We start from the raw sequence: 17500 nt of genomic DNA, 5'->3' as shown, positions 1-17500 counted from the left end.
CTGTTATCTTTTCTCTCTGTATCTTTCATTTCTTTCTCTCTTTCCCTTTCTCTTTCTGTCTCCACTCATATATCCCTTGTTAGCCCTGCCTTAAAGGCCAAGGTGCTTACTGTGGTCGCTATGGTAACACGGTGCCGAAGCAGCCCAGCGTAGACTCTGCAGTGCGACCCCTGCATCACATGACCATCAAAGGGGAAGGGCTTAGGCTCACCTCAGATGATCCTCAGTAAAGTGCATACACACACACACACACACATACACACAGACACCCCCCCCCCCACACACACACACACACACACAGATACACACACACACACACATGCAAACTCTCTCTCTCTCTCACACACACACACACACACACACACACACACACACACACACACAGCTGTCTCCATGCACATCGTCAACATCAATGCCATGTCAGTAGAGTGTGGAAAAAAGAGGAAGACAGCTCCGTGTGTTACATAAGAGCCTGTTCAGAGGTGCACTGCCAGGCAGGGTTATTTGACAGAGGGAGAGAGAGAGACCGTGGGCAGCAGCAGACGCATGATGAATGGGTCCTGGCGAGACTGGGATGCGGCAGTCTAAAGCAGACAATGGTGCTGGAGAAGAGCTCCAACACTGCAGGGAGTGGAAGCTATGCTCAAGCTCCTCTGAAGTACAGAAACTTCTCCCACTTTTCAGTAAATGCCCTCATTATAGTATACTTATGGAAGTAAACAATATTACAGTGTACTTCTAATAAGTGGATAAGTGGATATCATTATTATTATAATTAATACTTGCCCTAAACTATATCCTGAACATCAAATACAGTTTGTAATTTCATGTACATAGACAGGGCAATATATTTATTGGTTAATTGTGAATGGCATACACTGCATCTACCGTGAGACACTTGGGACACACGGGACACTTACTATAAATTACACATACAAGTGTGGCTGACAGATTCTGTTCGCTTTCAGAATGCCTTGCGGCTTGAGTTTGTAGCAGTCAGTTGTAGCTCATCTTCCGCCCCTCTGGTTTAGTCTAGCAGCATTCCTATCATAGTCAGAGGCAGCGAGCTGAGATCTCCTATGTCTGGATCTCCTCACAGATCTTCAGAGAGTCGCCGGTGTCAGGAGGAGGAGGTCCGGCCAACACCAATGACCACGCCGTGAGGAGGCGCAGCGCGGAGAGCAAAGTGCCATCCTGCAGCGAGAGGCCGCTCACGTTGTTCCACACACCCAGCAACACGCACGAGAAAGGTGACACACGGACGCACACAGACACACACACACACACACACACACACACACACACACACACACACACACACAGAGCAACACTCATGAGAGAAGTGAAGGTGCCCTGCTCCACTCACATACACAGTTATACTTAAGAGGAGGAAAATGAGGAGACCTCACTGGCACACCCACACACATACTCACACATGGTGAGACAAAGGTCCATGAAAAGCACTCAGACCCAGGAAGGACACACTAATACAGAAATGTGAATGAGAGCAAAGGTGTCATGAATATGATGCAAATGACCCCAGACACTCCCAGTGCCCTAACCAGAATTGCCCTTTGATTTTTTTCTAATGAACAGCAGAGAAGAGAGCAAGTGTGGTGCTGAACTCCGAGGCCCACAGCTCTCCTCCTCCGTCGTCCAACTGCAACAGCGCCACACACCCTGGGTCAAACACCAGCTCCCCCTCGGCCACACCAGCACCGGTCTGGACCCGACTCCATAGCCTTCCCACAGGGGAGCCAGACGCCGACGGCGTCCTGCTGATGAGACAGAGCCGACCCAACTCGCTGTGAGTGACTGAACACACTCTCGTTTTCTCACCAACTCTTGGTTATACACTCTCACTCTCTCTCTCTCTCTCACATTTTTACACTCTTCAAAGTCATCACTCTGGGAAAGTCAAGCTGCAGTAACTTCAAATCTTGTGACACTTAACACAGTTGTGTTGACTGTAACAAATGTCTTGACGAGAAGCTAACTTAACCAATAACGATCTGATACTGTAGCGACTCCAGGACAGGCCTACATATGAAGGTTTACGTGCAGGACAATTTCGAATCCAGACATGTCCTCCATTCTCAGATTAGGGCCAATCCCTCATCATTTCCGAGCAAGAGAGAGAATATGAATACGGTGCGGTTAACATATTCTGTACATATATGAGTAAGCGGGGATGCTTTGTACGGTACTTTTTTTTCTCATGACCGACTGAGCCGAATATCACAGCCACAGACTACTGGCTGGAGAGAATCTTTGAGCCCATCATTAAGGGGAACGCTGTGCACCCTGTTCTCAGTACTGCAGCCGTGCAGTTTCCTTGTAACAGAGCCTCTGCATCTGGGCAGAAGAGTGAAAGACACAAAACTGGAGTGGAGCAGATAAATCTACCACACGTGTAATGACTAATCAGTGTTCATCACCGCTACACTCTCCCCCAATCAAAAAGCTAAATCAAATACTGAGAAAATGACTTTTTATTTCTCTCTACTTTTAGTATGTTCATCTGATGTTCATCTCAAACTTGACATGAAATGAAAAGTCACATCAAAAGCTTAAGGAAGAAAAGGCTAAACCAGCAGTTTCCCCACATAGTATGTTCATCCTGATCATACAAGACCTATTCAAACGCAGTATGCAGACGAACAACGGCATGGGATGCTGTGAACTGGACTCCTGGTGGGCCTGCCGTCTCATTAAGCCTCTGGTCAAAAACACCGTTAGTCCTCATTTGCAGCGCGGCTCCTCAGACCTTATAGGCTCCCAGCTGGCAGCTCAGTCATGCGATTTAGCCTAAGGAATTATGGGTAAAGAATACATGTCCTGCTGCTGCTGTTGGTGCTTAGCCTGTTAGCACCTTTAGGAGAGGGGAAGATGAACAGCAGCAAAAAGGTCAAATGGACACCCCCCCACCACGACTTCACCCCACCCTGTGTAGTACACCATTGTACACACAAAAGCCTCCACTGCCACCAGTCACCCCCCCCCCCCTCCCCCCCCATCCAGCTGTCTGTAGTTACATCAAAGGCCAGGAAATGTCCAAATTAAACGTAAACTCTGCATGAACTGGGGATGTGATGGGGGGCCTCTGTGGTTCATGGCTTTGACCTTTGACCCCTAAACCCTCCTCCCCTGTCCCCTGTGAATCTGATGCTTATGGAGGGTCATCTTCAGGGCCTGATCTCTCTGATCTTGTCCTTAACCCTTCACCTTCCTCTAGCAGGATCTGCAGCATGGCTTCCAATGCTTCCCTTTGTAAAAAACAGCTTTGACACGGTACTTAGACTTGCTATAGATTTGTGTAGCGTGTTTAAACTGCCTCGATGAACTCGGCGAAACTAAGTGTAACTCCATTGCCCCACACACACACACACACACACACACACACACACACACACACACACACACACACACACACACACACACACACACACAAAAGTGACTCAATCCTGAAACGGTTTTCCTGGAAAACACTGAAATATTTTTCTCCTGCTCGTCTCTCAGAGATTAATCACCACAGGGCAAGTCAGAGCATGCTCAGTCGCAGTCTCAGGAGAAGAGAGCTCTCTCTCCCTCTCTCTCTCTCTCTCCCTCTCTCTCTCTCCCCCTCTCTCTTCCCATCCCTCTCTCTCTCCCTCTCCCTCTCTCCCCATCCCTCCCTCTCTCCTCCTCTCTCTCCCCCCCTCCCCATCCCCTCTCTCTTGCTCTCTCTGCCCTTCTCCCTCTCCCCCTCCCCCATCCTTCCTTAGTTGCTCTCCCTCTTTCTCTCTTTCTGTCCGTTGTATTACACATAATGAACAGAACCCCCAGCATGCACTGAGAAATCTAAGATCAAAATCTCATACCACGTGATATATCTTGTCACTCAGCTAAAAAAAGGGTGAAACACAAAACAGTCTTTTAGAATTTTTTTTTTTTTATCTTTATTGTCTTTTCATTTTTTACCAAATGCTGTACCATTTAAGTCATCAGTTGAGAATATAGATGATAATGTGCAAACTGGAACTTAAAAAAAAAAATACATTCACGCACATGTTTGTAAGACGAGTGCGAGTGGGATTGGGTTGTCTAAAGTTTTGAGGTGTGAACTGTCTATGTGTGTAGAGGACCATGATCCTTTGGAAGAGCAGCATGTGACCCATGACCATGCTAGAAAAACAGCAGTGGACAGCCAATTGAATGGCGGTGATTCGTAGCTACTCACAGACAGGGACACTGGGTCTGAAGTGAGCCCTTGCCAGGCGAGGTAAACAGAAATCTATCTCAGTCACACACAACAGCCTCACAAATCATCCAACGTGACCTTACAGCAGCATCCAGTGCCACAAGCTTTGAGGCTCGCAATGCTGGAATCTACAAGAACATTTACAAAATGGTGGTAATATTACATACAGCACACTCAGATTTTTCTTGTGTTTAAATGCTTTCAAATGTCTGTGAGCTTGAAAGGGTTTGAATACTTTCTGTGTACACTGGCTGTGCAGTAATGGGCTGGACTGAAGTGAAGTGGATTGCATAGACCATTGTATATTTTTGCATCTCATAAAGTAGTTTGAGTTCTGGTAAGAGTACCTAAAGTTTAGCTGTGCCAAAACGTCCTGTAGTGTTTCTGAACATGATTGTATGCTAACAAGTGGCTAACAAGTTTACAGATCTGTGGCTTATTAGAGGATATGTGTAATGTGTTGGTCTGCTAAGCTGAACCAAACATTGTACAGTTATGTTGTAGGTGTTGCTTTAACAGTAATTTGTGTAATCGTTTTAACAATTAGCTTGAAATACATTAGAGCATTGTAAAAGCTTTTCAGCTTTTCTTGGGGGTGTAGTGGCAATTCTCACTTCTAAAACACAAAGGGCAATTTCATTGTGAAAATGATTGCTATTAGATGCACATGTGCGTGTTTGTGTGTGTGTGCCTGTGTGGGTGTTTGTGTGTGTGTGTGTGTGTGTGTGTGTGTGTGGCTGCTAGGCTTGTGACTGTGAGATCATCAGTTAGTGGTGACAGCCCTAAGTCCTCCCAGGGCATGGTTGCCTCTGTAATCAAATGATTTTGTGGAGATTGATTGGCTACTGGCAAGAAAACCAAGGACCAATTGAGTACCAGTAGCCAGAGGGCAAATCACGTGGTGTGGATAGGAGCTCTTTTTATACAGCATATGGCTCTGAGAGTGTGTGAATCTGACATGACAATCTTAAACAGTCTCGAAAAGAAATTCGTAAACATACTGAAGTAAAAGGATACTTACTGTTACATACATGACACACAAACACACACTTAGCTCACAAACACACACTTACCTCACAAACACACTAACCTCACAAACACACACTTACCTCACAAACACACACTAACTTCACAAACACACACTTACCTCACAAACACACACTCACCTCACAAACACACACTCACCTCACAAACACACACTCACCTCACAAACACACACTTACCTCACAAACACACACTTACCTCACAAACACACTAACCTCACAAACACACACTTACCTCACAAACACACACTAACTTCACAAACACACACTTACCTCACAAACACACACTCACCTCACAAACACACACTCACCTCACAAACACACACTCACCTCACAAACACACACTTACCTCACAAACACACACTTACCTCACAAACACACACTAACCTCACAAACACACACTCACCTCACAAACACACACTCACCTCACAAACACACACTTACCTCACAAACACACACTCACCTCACAAACACACACTCACCTCACAAACACACACTTACCTCACAAACACACACTTACCTCACTCTGGAGAAGATCTGCCTAAACTACCTAACAACAGAGTGGAAACAGACAGTAGTAGTGTATAGCAGCACGCAGACCTGTGGTGATTGGACAGATTGGAGTGGTTCCCTGTTATGGGAGTTCATAACAGGGAACCATGGGAGTTCGGAACATCTCCATGGAAACCTGTCTTCTTCCAATAAGGTTCATAGGTAGACTGGGTTCAGTATCATGATACATACTCATGGACAGCTTTCGAGGTTTCATCACTAAAAAAATTATTCAGGCTTGTTCTATGATTGGTTTGATTGGATTGTAAAATTGAGTTAAAAATTGAGGCAAATGTATTATGGCAGGATTGTGTTATTCCAAACCACAATTCAAACATTCCACTTTCAAATGCATTAATACATAAAAGAATAAATGAACAACTGAATCCAAGAAATTGTAGAGTAAGTTTAAACATCTGCGATGACCTTATTGATCTGGTACCCTCTGTAGGCGTGCTTTCTGTGTGTTCTTGCGGGAGTGTGAACTGGTGAGCAGGTTCAGTTCGGAGCCTTTTCCTCCCGAGCAAACTGTTCTCAGTGAACTTGCTGACTGCTGATACAGTCACCTTATCGCTCCAATTTTCCAGATTGATTTTGTCCGAGGGAGCTGTAGTTTTGGCTGGCTGCCCGCTGAGGCTTTGGCAGTCGTGGTGAATATCTGTGCGGTGGCACAATCACTGGAGCCGGTTGTGCTAGGTGGTGGGTTATCTCTACCAGCAGTTACTTTGGAATGTGAAATGGAAACAATTGAAATAAAGTAATAAGAAATTCACCGGGCTTGCTGACCTACTTTGTCTGAGTATCTGGTTTTTTTTTGTCCGCTGATGAATTTTAAATGGTGATTCGCCAGACTTGACTGGATGCCATTATTTGGTTTTAATGCACACCTTTCAGCCAATCAGAATTAAGGAATCACCCATAATATTATATATTATATATTACATAATATAATGTAATGTACTATAATATAATGCTCCTTGCACTATTTACCTTACTCCCTCTCATTCTGTAATTTTTTTAGGTTTAATCCCAAGAGTCGTGCAAGTGTTCCAACAAGGTAAGGTGTTCTGTATTTGTTGTGTGGTCAAACTAAGATCCGTAAACTTGTATCTCCTAGAGCAGGGTCAGTAGTGTGTGATATTTTAGCTGTGTACACAGTTGTGGATGTGTATGTGGAAGCTAAGTTCTGCATTTCATAAGCATTTCATCATATTTAGAGTAAGTAATTAGTGGTTACATGCTTATTATATAACAGCATAACTTTAACACACTGCAAAACAGAGGAACAGCTTTGTAAAACTCAAAACCTCAGACATGCAAAATCTTTGCTCCAGAGTGCCTTTATGTGTGTGCTTACGTTTCTGAGCTGTGACTGTGTGTGTGTGTGTTTGTGATTTTGACCTGTTATTAAGATTATATGTGTGTTTGTGTGTTTGTGTGTGTGTGTGTGTGTGTGTGTGCATAGTAGTCCAGTATCCCCTAGCCCAACCTCTCCTCGCTCTCCCTCCTGGCCGATGTTCTCCGCCCCCTCCAGTCCTCAGCCCGCCTCCTCATCTGCAGACTCCTCCCCTCTCAGGTCTGTCCCATTGTCAGCTCAAAGCCACCACCCACAATGCCTCGATGCAGGCTTCCCACAATGCCTCGCTGCAGGCTTCCCACAATGCCTCGCTGCAGGCTTCTCACAGTCCCTCACTGCAGAGGCTCATACTGCACCAGCATTCCACTGCTTTGCGTGCCACGCACCTGCTGTTCATTTTCTAAGTTAGGGCCAAACAACGAGGATCTTTGCTTTGCATGCATACTAACACACACATACATTTGAACTGAGACATAGAAACTGACTGCCTGTGTTTTTTTTTGTTGCTCTGGTTCTTAGCTCTGTTCTTCCAAAGTTTCCCAGTTGGAAAGTTTTTCCTGACATCAGTGCCTTAATTGGGCTCAGGTGGTCTGTAATGGCCTGGTCGCCTGTGTGCCATGCTGTAAACACAGGTTTGGGGGGAAAACACAGAGGAGCAAGACTGGGAATTTTCCTAGTCATAGCCATTAGGCTAAAAGCCATACCAATTACTCAATGGTTTGTTGTAGCTATGTTGCTAGTTGTCTCAGATTATATTTAGTTTGTTGTGGTGTGAACATGATCCATGACAATTATATTTGCTAGATTGAAGACTGAAGATTGGTACATCTTACTTCAATACACCTTAAAAAAGGAAAAAAATTCCACAGTCTCACAGTTCCCCAGTCAGTTTTGTGACATGATGTGAATAATGTGCCCGTTAGTACACTTACATAATCCAATGACCTTTACAGAAACAGATTCAAAAACAGGATGGGTTCTTGTGGCTAGTGGCAAAACTAGTCTACTCATGTACAGACTCTGTATTGTGGTTCACATTACATGTAACAATTTGTCCTTTACAGAATATACATTGTATCAGTTATACAGACAAATACATCCAGTCGAACTATTTAAACGAATGAAAATCATCATCTGACTGTTTTTCAGTTATTGTGTTTTAATTGCTTATTGTAAAATCTTAATGGCCTTACCTTTCTCTCTTCAGCAGCATACCGCGAAAGGCACGAGCCCTCTACGCGTGCAAGGCAGAGCACGACTCCGAGCTGTCCTTCATCGCAGGGACCATCTTTGACAATGGTGAGTCTTTGGGGACGATTGTAGCATTCACCTCCAATTATGGCCACAGCAGACTGATTTGTTAATGGAGGTTTGATTTGTTAATGTCTCTTTTTTCCAATCTCATGGTCATTGTGGAAGTGTTTTCTAGATGAACTAATAAGAGCAAACCAATAAGGGTTGATTAATGTGGATGGTGTTTACAGCGTGTTAAAACTTCTCCTCATAGAGCCACGTGCTCCTGATTGAAACGTTCTGGATAGCATGGAGACATGATAAAAGCCTTCAAGTGGATATCTAACACAATTGCAACCTCCCTCTGATAAAACACATACTTAAATTAGTTATATGCATATACTAATATGCATGTTTATTATCTCATTGTATTTCTAATTAAGACCTTTGTCAGGTTTTTAATGGCACACACGACACACTGGAACACACACGTGCATATACATGGAGGCGACACAGGACACACACACACACACACACACAGGTAGGCCTGAGGTCGCGGTGAATTTATTTTCTGCTTTTTCCCATCCTGGACCGTCCTTCCTCAAGGACCCCCCCAGGAGCAGTGGGCAGCTTTGCAGCGCCCGGGGACCAAGTGAAGTGAACTGTCCATCTTTGGTCAGGGATGGACATGAGTTCTGTTATTTCTGCTATTTCTGACCAAGAGAGTTGTCCTTGTACCTTGTCCAAGGTACCATACTCATACAATATCTGTCTGACTCCAATTCACAGTAAACCAGATTCTTGCAGCTGCAACATTTCAAATTCCCGAGCCAAAGAAATCGACTGACACAGCAAAACACATGCTTATGTCTACATAATTGGGCAACGGAATTAGCCTAGCATTGCTACCCTCACAATTTTCACTACATTCCCTGTGGTTTAGAAATCCCAGAAAAAGGTTCTTAAAATTGTGGCCTTCTAGATAATTTGGCTGGAAAATGGAACTCGTCTGATGCAAGCACCCTTGTGTTTTAGCCTCTAGCTTGCTAACATGTCTGCTCTTATGCCCAAGTTGCAGATTTAGGCCTGGTGTTGGGCAATAGTGAACAATAAAGAGGTGGTTTCAAGCTTCGTAGAATACCTAGTACTCTACAAAACATGACACCCCGTCTTTATTTTCACCATTGAGGAATAGAGTATATGTAGGCCCAGAGTATGCAGGCCTTCTTTGTGACTGGTGACATACATATGCCACATATGTACACTTGCCATGTAACTCTTTCTTGCTTATAGACAGATGTAAAGGCAATGAAAGATGGCCGGTAATTCCAAGAGACCCATTCCCTGGCGATGTGTAATACCTCTGCAGGGCAGGCCACTCAAGATGACATGTGCTCATAGAATGTAGCTGCTGCTCTATCTGTGCTGTCAAGGAAACAGCGTTAAATAGCTGTGGCTGAGCTGTCACAATATGGCGTTAGCTGGGCAAGTCACTTTCTAAGTCACTTTGGACGTAAACTGGCAAAATGCAAAATGTGATGTGAACGTGTTCTCTCTCCAACTGTGAACGTGTTCTCTCCCCCCCCCCCCCCCCCCCCCCACCGCTTCAGTTCATTCTTCGCGGGAGCCAGGGTGGCTCGAGGGAACGCTGGACGGCCGGACGGGACTGATCCCGGAGAACTATGTGGAGTTCCTGTAGCCCTGTAAACTGAGAGGATGGCATTGCACTGCACACCTTTAAGTGTAGGCTTGGGAGGGAACTTTCTGTCCCTCCTAACCTGCCCTGCCCCCCACCCCTAATCCATCCTCTCTACCCACATCCCTTTGTGTGTGTGTGTGTGTGTGTGTGTGTGTGTGTGTGTGTGTCTGTGTGTGTTTAGGGGGAAGCGGGGTAAGGGTTAAAGTGCAGAGAGAGAGTGTGTGTGTGTGTGTGATTATGTATTTGTCAGGGATATCTGGGTTGTTTGATAGCATCGCATTATGGCTTCATCATTCCACCTATTTTTCTTTCTCTTCCGAAATGCACTGCCGTTGCTTTGAGCGTTGTTGAGTTTTTTTTTTTTTTATAATGACCACTTAAAAGGGAAGAATAGTTTTGGGACCAAAAGTTGCAGCTGTTCTCTCCTTCGGTATAAAAGAGTACTGATTGATTTCTAGCAAAAGCCTCTTGACAAATTATGGCACAACAGGCTTTTTTCAGAGAGGGGCTGTTTTTCTGTTGGGCACTGCTGTGCCTGGGATTTTCCCCTGGACGAGATAGTGCATGCCAACTGTTCTTTCAGTGCATGGAAGTGCTCTTCATCTCTCTCTCTCTCTTTCTCTCTCTCTCTCTCTCTTACTCAGAACTACTGAGGTAAATCTCTGTGAGTATATTCAATCCTGGAAAAAAAGGGTGGTGGACCATTCCTGGACATGTGTTTTTATATATTGGGAGAGCATTTCAATGAATATTACGTGTTTTTGCTTTCTCATAAACAGGAATATCAAAAGGGGAAAATTGTGAAAAAACAAACATGGTTAATGTGAATCAACTTCTTTGGTAGTACTGAAGAAGTCACCTATTTATAATCTTCTCTGAAATGAGATCTTGGACTGTTTCCTTTCCCCTTTTCGAGTGTATTAACCTTGTAAATAACATTTGATAAGGTATAATTTTTTTAAGTATAAAAAATTTATATTTTGTATTGTAGCATACTAACTTAATTTTTTAGCATTCAAGTTGCTTCCTCATCTTCTGTCCTTTTTGAGCCTTAATACTTTTAGATCAGATGATAACTGTACAAGAATTGTGAGCCTGATGGGCAGTTTGTTCCCTATTAAAGACCAGAGAGGTTTAACTAGTGGTCTCTTGAGTTATTTTGTTTTGGTGCCTCATTGGTATTGTATAATCTACTGTTGGGTGACATTTTGTCAAGTGCTCAAATTACTGGTCAGATGATGGTCATTTATAATGTTTTATAATGTATGATATATTATAAGCTGATGAATGAAGGTCTTCAGTAAGGTTAATGGTGAATGTCTGTTGTCCCCTAATGCACTCGTATTGTATACCAGGCTTTGTAGTACAACAGTGAGCTATTTTTGAAGATATTTCCCATTTCAAATATGAAATACTCTCAGCTGACAGGCACTTGACATCCAAAATGACCTCTTTGGCATACATACCCTCTTTTTAAGAGAACACAAGAACGTCTAGGACACAAAGGTGACTTTAGTTCAACATTTAATCCGATAGGTGAAAAGATTGACATAGACTACATAGGTGTGATACAGAAGTAATACAAAACTATTTTTAAACAAATAGACATTGGATATTCTTTACATTGGATTACATTTACATAACTGAAATACAAACAAAACAGACTTTACTGAAAGCCGTATACCAGTGAAATATGGTCTGCCCTTAATCTTTATAGATAATATTTGCATGTATTTTTTACAAAATAGACTTTCCGACCACTATTAGGGTAGTGCAAATTCTCAGGCTCTGTTAATTACGTTCACACGTTCTTTTCTTTCTGAATTCCTCCCGAAGACACTAGTTAAATCTTCACAGCAATATACATGAGACCAAAGCCTAAACCTTTACAAAAAAAGATTTATAAAAGATGGTAAGTACTAGAGTTGGATAATAAATGCTACTGTTTATGAATCTGCTTAAATACTTCTGTTTTTTTCCTCCTTTCTGCTTTGGTCACACTGTTGCACCATACAAAATATACTCCAATCCACTTCACCCTTCCCTATACCTGCTCACTATTTCTAGACACAGTGATCGCTCTTAAAAGTCTTTCCTATTGATTAAAAGAATTTACATTTACTTTACACATCAGACCACAGGTTAACACTTTTCAAGGTACATTTGCAATACAGCTATCTTTGTCAAAACACAAACAAAAAAAGAACAATAGACCAAACATATTTCTCATCTTTCTTATGTATTAAAATTACTTTCATTATAGTAAAATGATTTATATCAAAGAGGATCAATCTAATTTTCAAATTACATATGTCAAATATTTTTTTCCTTTCTTTAAAACAAGATTGTTGACAAGCTTAAAGTTTTCCTAAATATACATCTGAATTCTATGGCTCTCTGACTCCCTTTCTCAAGGCCTAAAGTGGGTGGAACAATTAGCAAGAGAAAAAGAAAAAATATAAATCTGTCATTCTGTCCCTGTAAAACTATTATCTCATAAAATATGCTGTGTACTATGACATGGGATATGTTCTATGTTGTTATGGCAACTCAATGTTATGTGGGGGAGGAGGAAGAGGAGGAGTGGTGGTGGCAGGGTGAGGCGGAGCAAAGATGAAGATGCGTGTGTAGAACACACAGAGGCCGGTTTCTCCATGCAAGCATGACTGCACTCTTCAAGCACCTTCTGAGGTAATGTCACACCTGACAGGAAATAACAAACAAAACAAAAAAAAACAAAAACAAAAACAAAAAAAAAAGGAAAGAGGAGGAAAGAAATACCCAGAGCTAAAGCACCCTTCTCAAAAAACCTGGCATACTGACACAGACTTCCTGAAAGCTCACAGATGTAAACAGCTGGGGGGATTTTTCAGAGATGAGGAATCAATTGTTGTGACATGGCCCACACGGAACCAAATCCTCAATAAACCCCCAGAACATGGAGCCTCGGGTTTCACCACTGAGACAGTGCTTCACCAGACCCAGAGAGAGAGAGAGAGAGGCTTCTGACACTTCCAACTTAATTAGTTGTGACATGAGACCGATGAGAATAGGCGGGTGGGGGGACAGAGGCATACACTCAGAGGCATACACTCTTGGAGCTCAAACAGTAGCTTGGGGGGGGATGCAAGGGATGACTCCTATGTTTACCAAAAAACCGAGACCGAAAAAAAAAAAACGAAAGCATTTCATGAATATTTGGCTTATCTCGTGCCGTTAGCTGGTGTGAAGTGAATTCGTTGGATACGAGTAAAGGAGCACACTGGATCCAGAGGCATAACTGTAAAAAGTAAAAGTATGCTGGTTACAGGCTGCGAAAAAAGCACCAGAGAGGAATACCACAGAGTCCTGCGGAATGATGCTCTGCCCCGTGAGCGATAACCATAGAGATGTGCTGATGAACAGGTGCTAGGTGTGCTAGTGTTCATCATTTACCTTGGCTGGTGTGTGTCTCGACAACGAAACGAAATAAAAAAACTAAACAAGACAAAGTAAAACGAACCAACAAACAAAAAACTCGTCTCGCATACATTAACCCTGAATGAGAATGTACCTGTGGATACATATGTATCATTAGGGGCGACAGTGGTACAGGAGGTAGAGAAGTCGTTTAGTAATCAGAAGGTTGCTAGTTCGAGCTTGAGCAAGACACTGAACCCCTAATTGCTCCTGATGTGCAGTGTGCCATCAGTGTAAAATGTAAAATGTGTATGTAAGTCGCCTTGGATAAAAGTGTCTGCTAAATTACTAAATGTAAAAATGTGTAGTTCTGTGTACAACACTGAACAAACTGGGAAAGAAGAATACCATCTTGTCCTTTAAGGTCATGAGAGTGTTTAAAAACAGTGATTTGGCACCTAGTGACTGTGATTGGTGGACAACTGCTGAAATGGGGAAATGTGTGTGTATGTGTGTGTGTGTGTGTATGAAAGGGTCAACGAAAAATCACACAAATTACTTTCTAAAAATAGGCTTCAAGAGTTGAGTTGTGTGTTCCATCTCCCCGCCTCAAGAGTAAAAATGTAACACACTGTAGGTTTTAAAAACACATCACACCTTAGGAAACTTGGTTTGTGTGAGTGTGTGTCCTTACACACACACATACACACACAGACACCAATGAATTAGCTAGGTGTTAGAAGGCAGTAGCAAATCTATCGCTCACTTACACGCACATTCACACGGTACACACTCCACTCTCGGGATGAGAAACGCTATGAGAACTAGGGGAGCGAGTTTCCCTGCGCCAGTTGGAGGCCACGCCCACGCCGCACCTGATTCGTCTGGACGGCTTAAAAACACGAATAAGGTCATCACCAGACGTCATTTTCTCACTGCTGCGTCTGTCCTCGGGGTAGTCCCAGCATCCATCACACTGTGCTACAGGGGGGGCCTCTAAGCTGTGTACCACAGGCTGCTGTCGGCGGAGAGCAGGGATCTAACCCTACCTGTGCTTGGGAATGGCATTTAAGCACAGCACCTGTGGCTGAGTGAAGCATGAGGGGATTAGCCTATGAAGTCACTCCGTTCTGTCATCTGATTGGTTCCCGAGGCCTTGGGGCCTTGAAATGGGGGAGGGTGGTGAGGTGCTGGGGGTATGTGTGGCAGGGTGGGTTGGGGCTGGGGTTGCTGTGAGTCCGTTGATGCCCCCAGGCTGAGTTTCCTGCACTGTACTGTACATGGGTTAGTTACTGCTACATAACATATGAGGACTGAGCAGCTGCCTGCTTTTAAAAAGGGGGGAAAATGGCAAGACAGGGTAGCACACACAAACATTACTAGGATGTATGCATTTTACTTGCCTCAGACAGGGGAGCAGAAACGTCTGAGGTCAGAATTGCAAAGCTGAGAAAAGGCACGTCTTCCCTTTTGTTACTGATATACTGTAAACATTTCAGCAGTGTACATGCATAAAGTCAACAGACAATCAAAAATAATATTCCTTTCGTGTTTGTTTGTCCTTAAAATGTAGCTGTTTTTTTTTCTTCAATAAAAGATGATGTGTGAGTATGACATGATTTAAGCGCTACAAAAAGAAAAATTTAAAGGGGCTTATTCTGTCTTTTTTTTATTTATTTTTTAAGTAAAAGCTTATTTTCCCCTCAGTGGAGTGAAGACCCCCCCCCCCCCTCCAGGGACAGACAAAAGCTTCTCATCCACCTCTGTCCATCACAGAGGTGGGAATAGTTGGACAGGTCTCTTCCAGGTGGCGGGGTGGTTTGGACGTGATAGTGCGCACGTATGTTTGTGTGTGTGTGTGTGTGTGTGTGTGTGTACAGGTGTTAGCTGGCCTGGGGTGGGTGGTTATTAAGGCATTGTGTCATGGTCTAAGGCAGTCACTTCTGATGGAACAGGAGGGGCTTGACGCTCCCGTCTTTGAATTTTGGTAGCTGGTTGCTGATGATCTCGGCAAGCATCTCGGGGAACTCCACGCTCAGGGACTTATTCACAAACGTGTAGAAGCAGAAGTTCAGTAGGCCCTCCACCATCTGAGGACACACACACACGCACACACACACACACTTTAACTGGGGCATAGGCACTCATCATTTGGTCATGTAAATAATCTCATTGAGTCATTAAGAGCATTAAAGGCACAGTCTAATGCCATACACTTTTGGTCAAAGTCAGCTAACTGCTCCTCACAGTCCTCTAGCTGTCTGTTCAGTATTTACACTGAAGAAAATCTCTGGAGTGTGTGTGTGTGTGTGTGTGTGTGTGTATGTGTGAGAGAGAGAGAGAGAGAGACAGAGAGAGAGACAGAGAGAGAGCTTACCTCTTGCATGGTGTCGAGCAGCTTGGTGAGCTGGTAAAATCGCTGCCAGTTCTGGCTGGAGCTGTTCTCCTCGCGCTTCACTATGGCTTTTCCCAGCTCCTTGATGTAGGACATGCGGATCTCATCGAACACACCCTGACTCTTCAGCCCGTCCTTTGGTACTGCGGCGGGCAGACACACACACACACACACACACACACACACACACACACACACACACACACACACACACACACACACACACACACACACACACACACACACACACACACACACACACAGAGAGACTGTCACGGTTTGATCACAGCAGCATCGCATTTCAAAGCAACACATGCAAACCTACAGCTCTCTGGATACCATAAAAAGGGAAGCAAGGGCATTTTTTCGTAATTATCCCCACGCGCACTGGACTAGACCAGCCATGCCACAGTAGCAGAGAAAAGCCTTTGTGTGTGTGTGTGTGTGTGTGTGTGTGTGTGTCTTTAGGAGAGAAGCCAGTGTCAACTCGCATTAGGGTGATACAATTCCAACAGTCCAACCTTGGTAGGTACTGATTGGTTGAAATTGAATGGGGAGGGAGGGAGGCAGTTGGCCAGGGTGGCAGTTTCTTTTTTTTTTTTTTTTTTTAAATGAGGCCCTACTGTTCACACAGCTGTTCAGCTAGCTCTCTACACTCTCTCAGCCACCGTTGCCACCAGACTGCTCATGTCCACTGGAGACTCCGCAAAACACATGGCAAAGCCCTATAACGGAGCTGAATAAATACACTCAACGCTAGGCTCCTGCCACACACGGAAGCCACCGAATGCAAGTCCATGTGAGGGGGCAAGGGGCAGACAGACTGGCCAAGAATGAGCCGTATTTTTCCGCAGGTGAAAATGAGCTGCCTGGACGGTTGAAAAGCACAATTGCGGAAAAGGACATGTAATTTAACGGCGCTCAAAGAAGCAATCAAGTCACACCTGTGTGTGGCTTTTCTACAAATTCTAAAAAGGCATAAAAGCGCATTTTCAGGAAAATTTAAATGCTAAAGAGCAACAAAAAACACCATGCCACCATGCTGGGCCATAATAACACACAAGGCTCTTTGAATACTTGCCAAAGCCTTTCCATGTAAAGGCCTAATTAAAAAAGGCATAGCCGGCTCTCTTTGTCTCGTCTTTGACTACCATTTGTTTGCTATACTTCCTCTTTTCTTTTTGTCGAACATATGTGACTTAAAAGTGCAGAAAGGGGGTGAAGAGCCTTTGTATTTACCCCCCCACCCCCCCCCCACCCCCACTTGAAGTCCCCCCCCCCCTCCCCCTCCAAAGAGAATACACCAAAACCATTTTGCACAATGTGCACAGTCACTTTGAGATACATGATGGGAGCCCACGGCTTCACAAACACTCTCTGTCCTTGTGTTGCACACAAATGTCCGCTTCAGAGCGGCAGTGGACATTCACGCACACATAACAGTCACTCAGTGCGGTGGATAACTTGCGTCATTGCTCAGAGTTTGACAGATCTGAGCCGCCACGCCCTCAGAACAAAGAGGATCTTATGTGAGCTCACGGAGCTTCCAGAGAGGTCAGGGGCCGACAGGCCGCGTTTGTTG

The 17500-nt window shown here is 44.0% G+C and overlaps 2 protein-coding genes across 9 annotated transcripts in view; one reads left to right on the top strand and one right to left on the bottom strand.

The window, feature by feature from the left end:
- The window catches only part of LOC105909164 (rho GTPase-activating protein 26), a 60465-nt gene extending 49203 nt beyond the window's left edge, over positions 1-11262 (top strand). Inside the window, exons 19-24 of one of the 8 annotated variants that reach the window (XM_031571769.2) lie at positions 1100-1250; positions 1600-1807; positions 6857-6892; positions 7301-7411; positions 8403-8491; positions 10036-11262. In XM_031571769.2, coding sequence (XP_031427629.1) covers positions 1100-1250; positions 1600-1807; positions 6857-6892; positions 7301-7411; positions 8403-8491; positions 10036-10124 — 684 coding nt within the window. In that variant the 3' untranslated portion in view covers positions 10125-11262. Of the gene's footprint in view, positions 1-1099; positions 1251-1596; positions 1808-6856; positions 6893-7300; positions 7412-8399; positions 8492-10035 lie in introns of all 8 variants that reach the window. The other 7 variants (XM_031571765.2, XM_042708454.1, XM_031571763.2 and 4 more) reach the window with 7 other exon arrangements.
- Positions 11263-11631: 369 nt separating this feature from the next.
- LOC105909165 (glucocorticoid receptor) overlaps positions 11632-17500 on the bottom strand; it is a 50791-nt gene continuing 44922 nt past the window's right edge. The window contains exons 9-10 of the mRNA XM_012837766.3: positions 15901-16061; positions 11632-15613 (exon numbers count right to left, since the gene is read on the bottom strand). Of these exons, the coding sequence (XP_012693220.1) occupies positions 15461-15613; positions 15901-16061 (314 nt within the window). The 3' untranslated portion in view covers positions 11632-15460. The remainder of the gene's footprint in view (positions 15614-15900; positions 16062-17500) is intronic.

This window comes from Clupea harengus, chromosome 8, assembly GCF_900700415.2.
Source record: "Clupea harengus chromosome 8, Ch_v2.0.2, whole genome shotgun sequence".
Classification (NCBI taxonomy): domain Eukaryota; kingdom Metazoa; phylum Chordata; class Actinopteri; order Clupeiformes; family Clupeidae; genus Clupea; species Clupea harengus.
The sequence above is the reverse complement of the archived record's forward strand: the minus strand, read 5'-3'. Positions and strand labels throughout refer to the sequence as shown.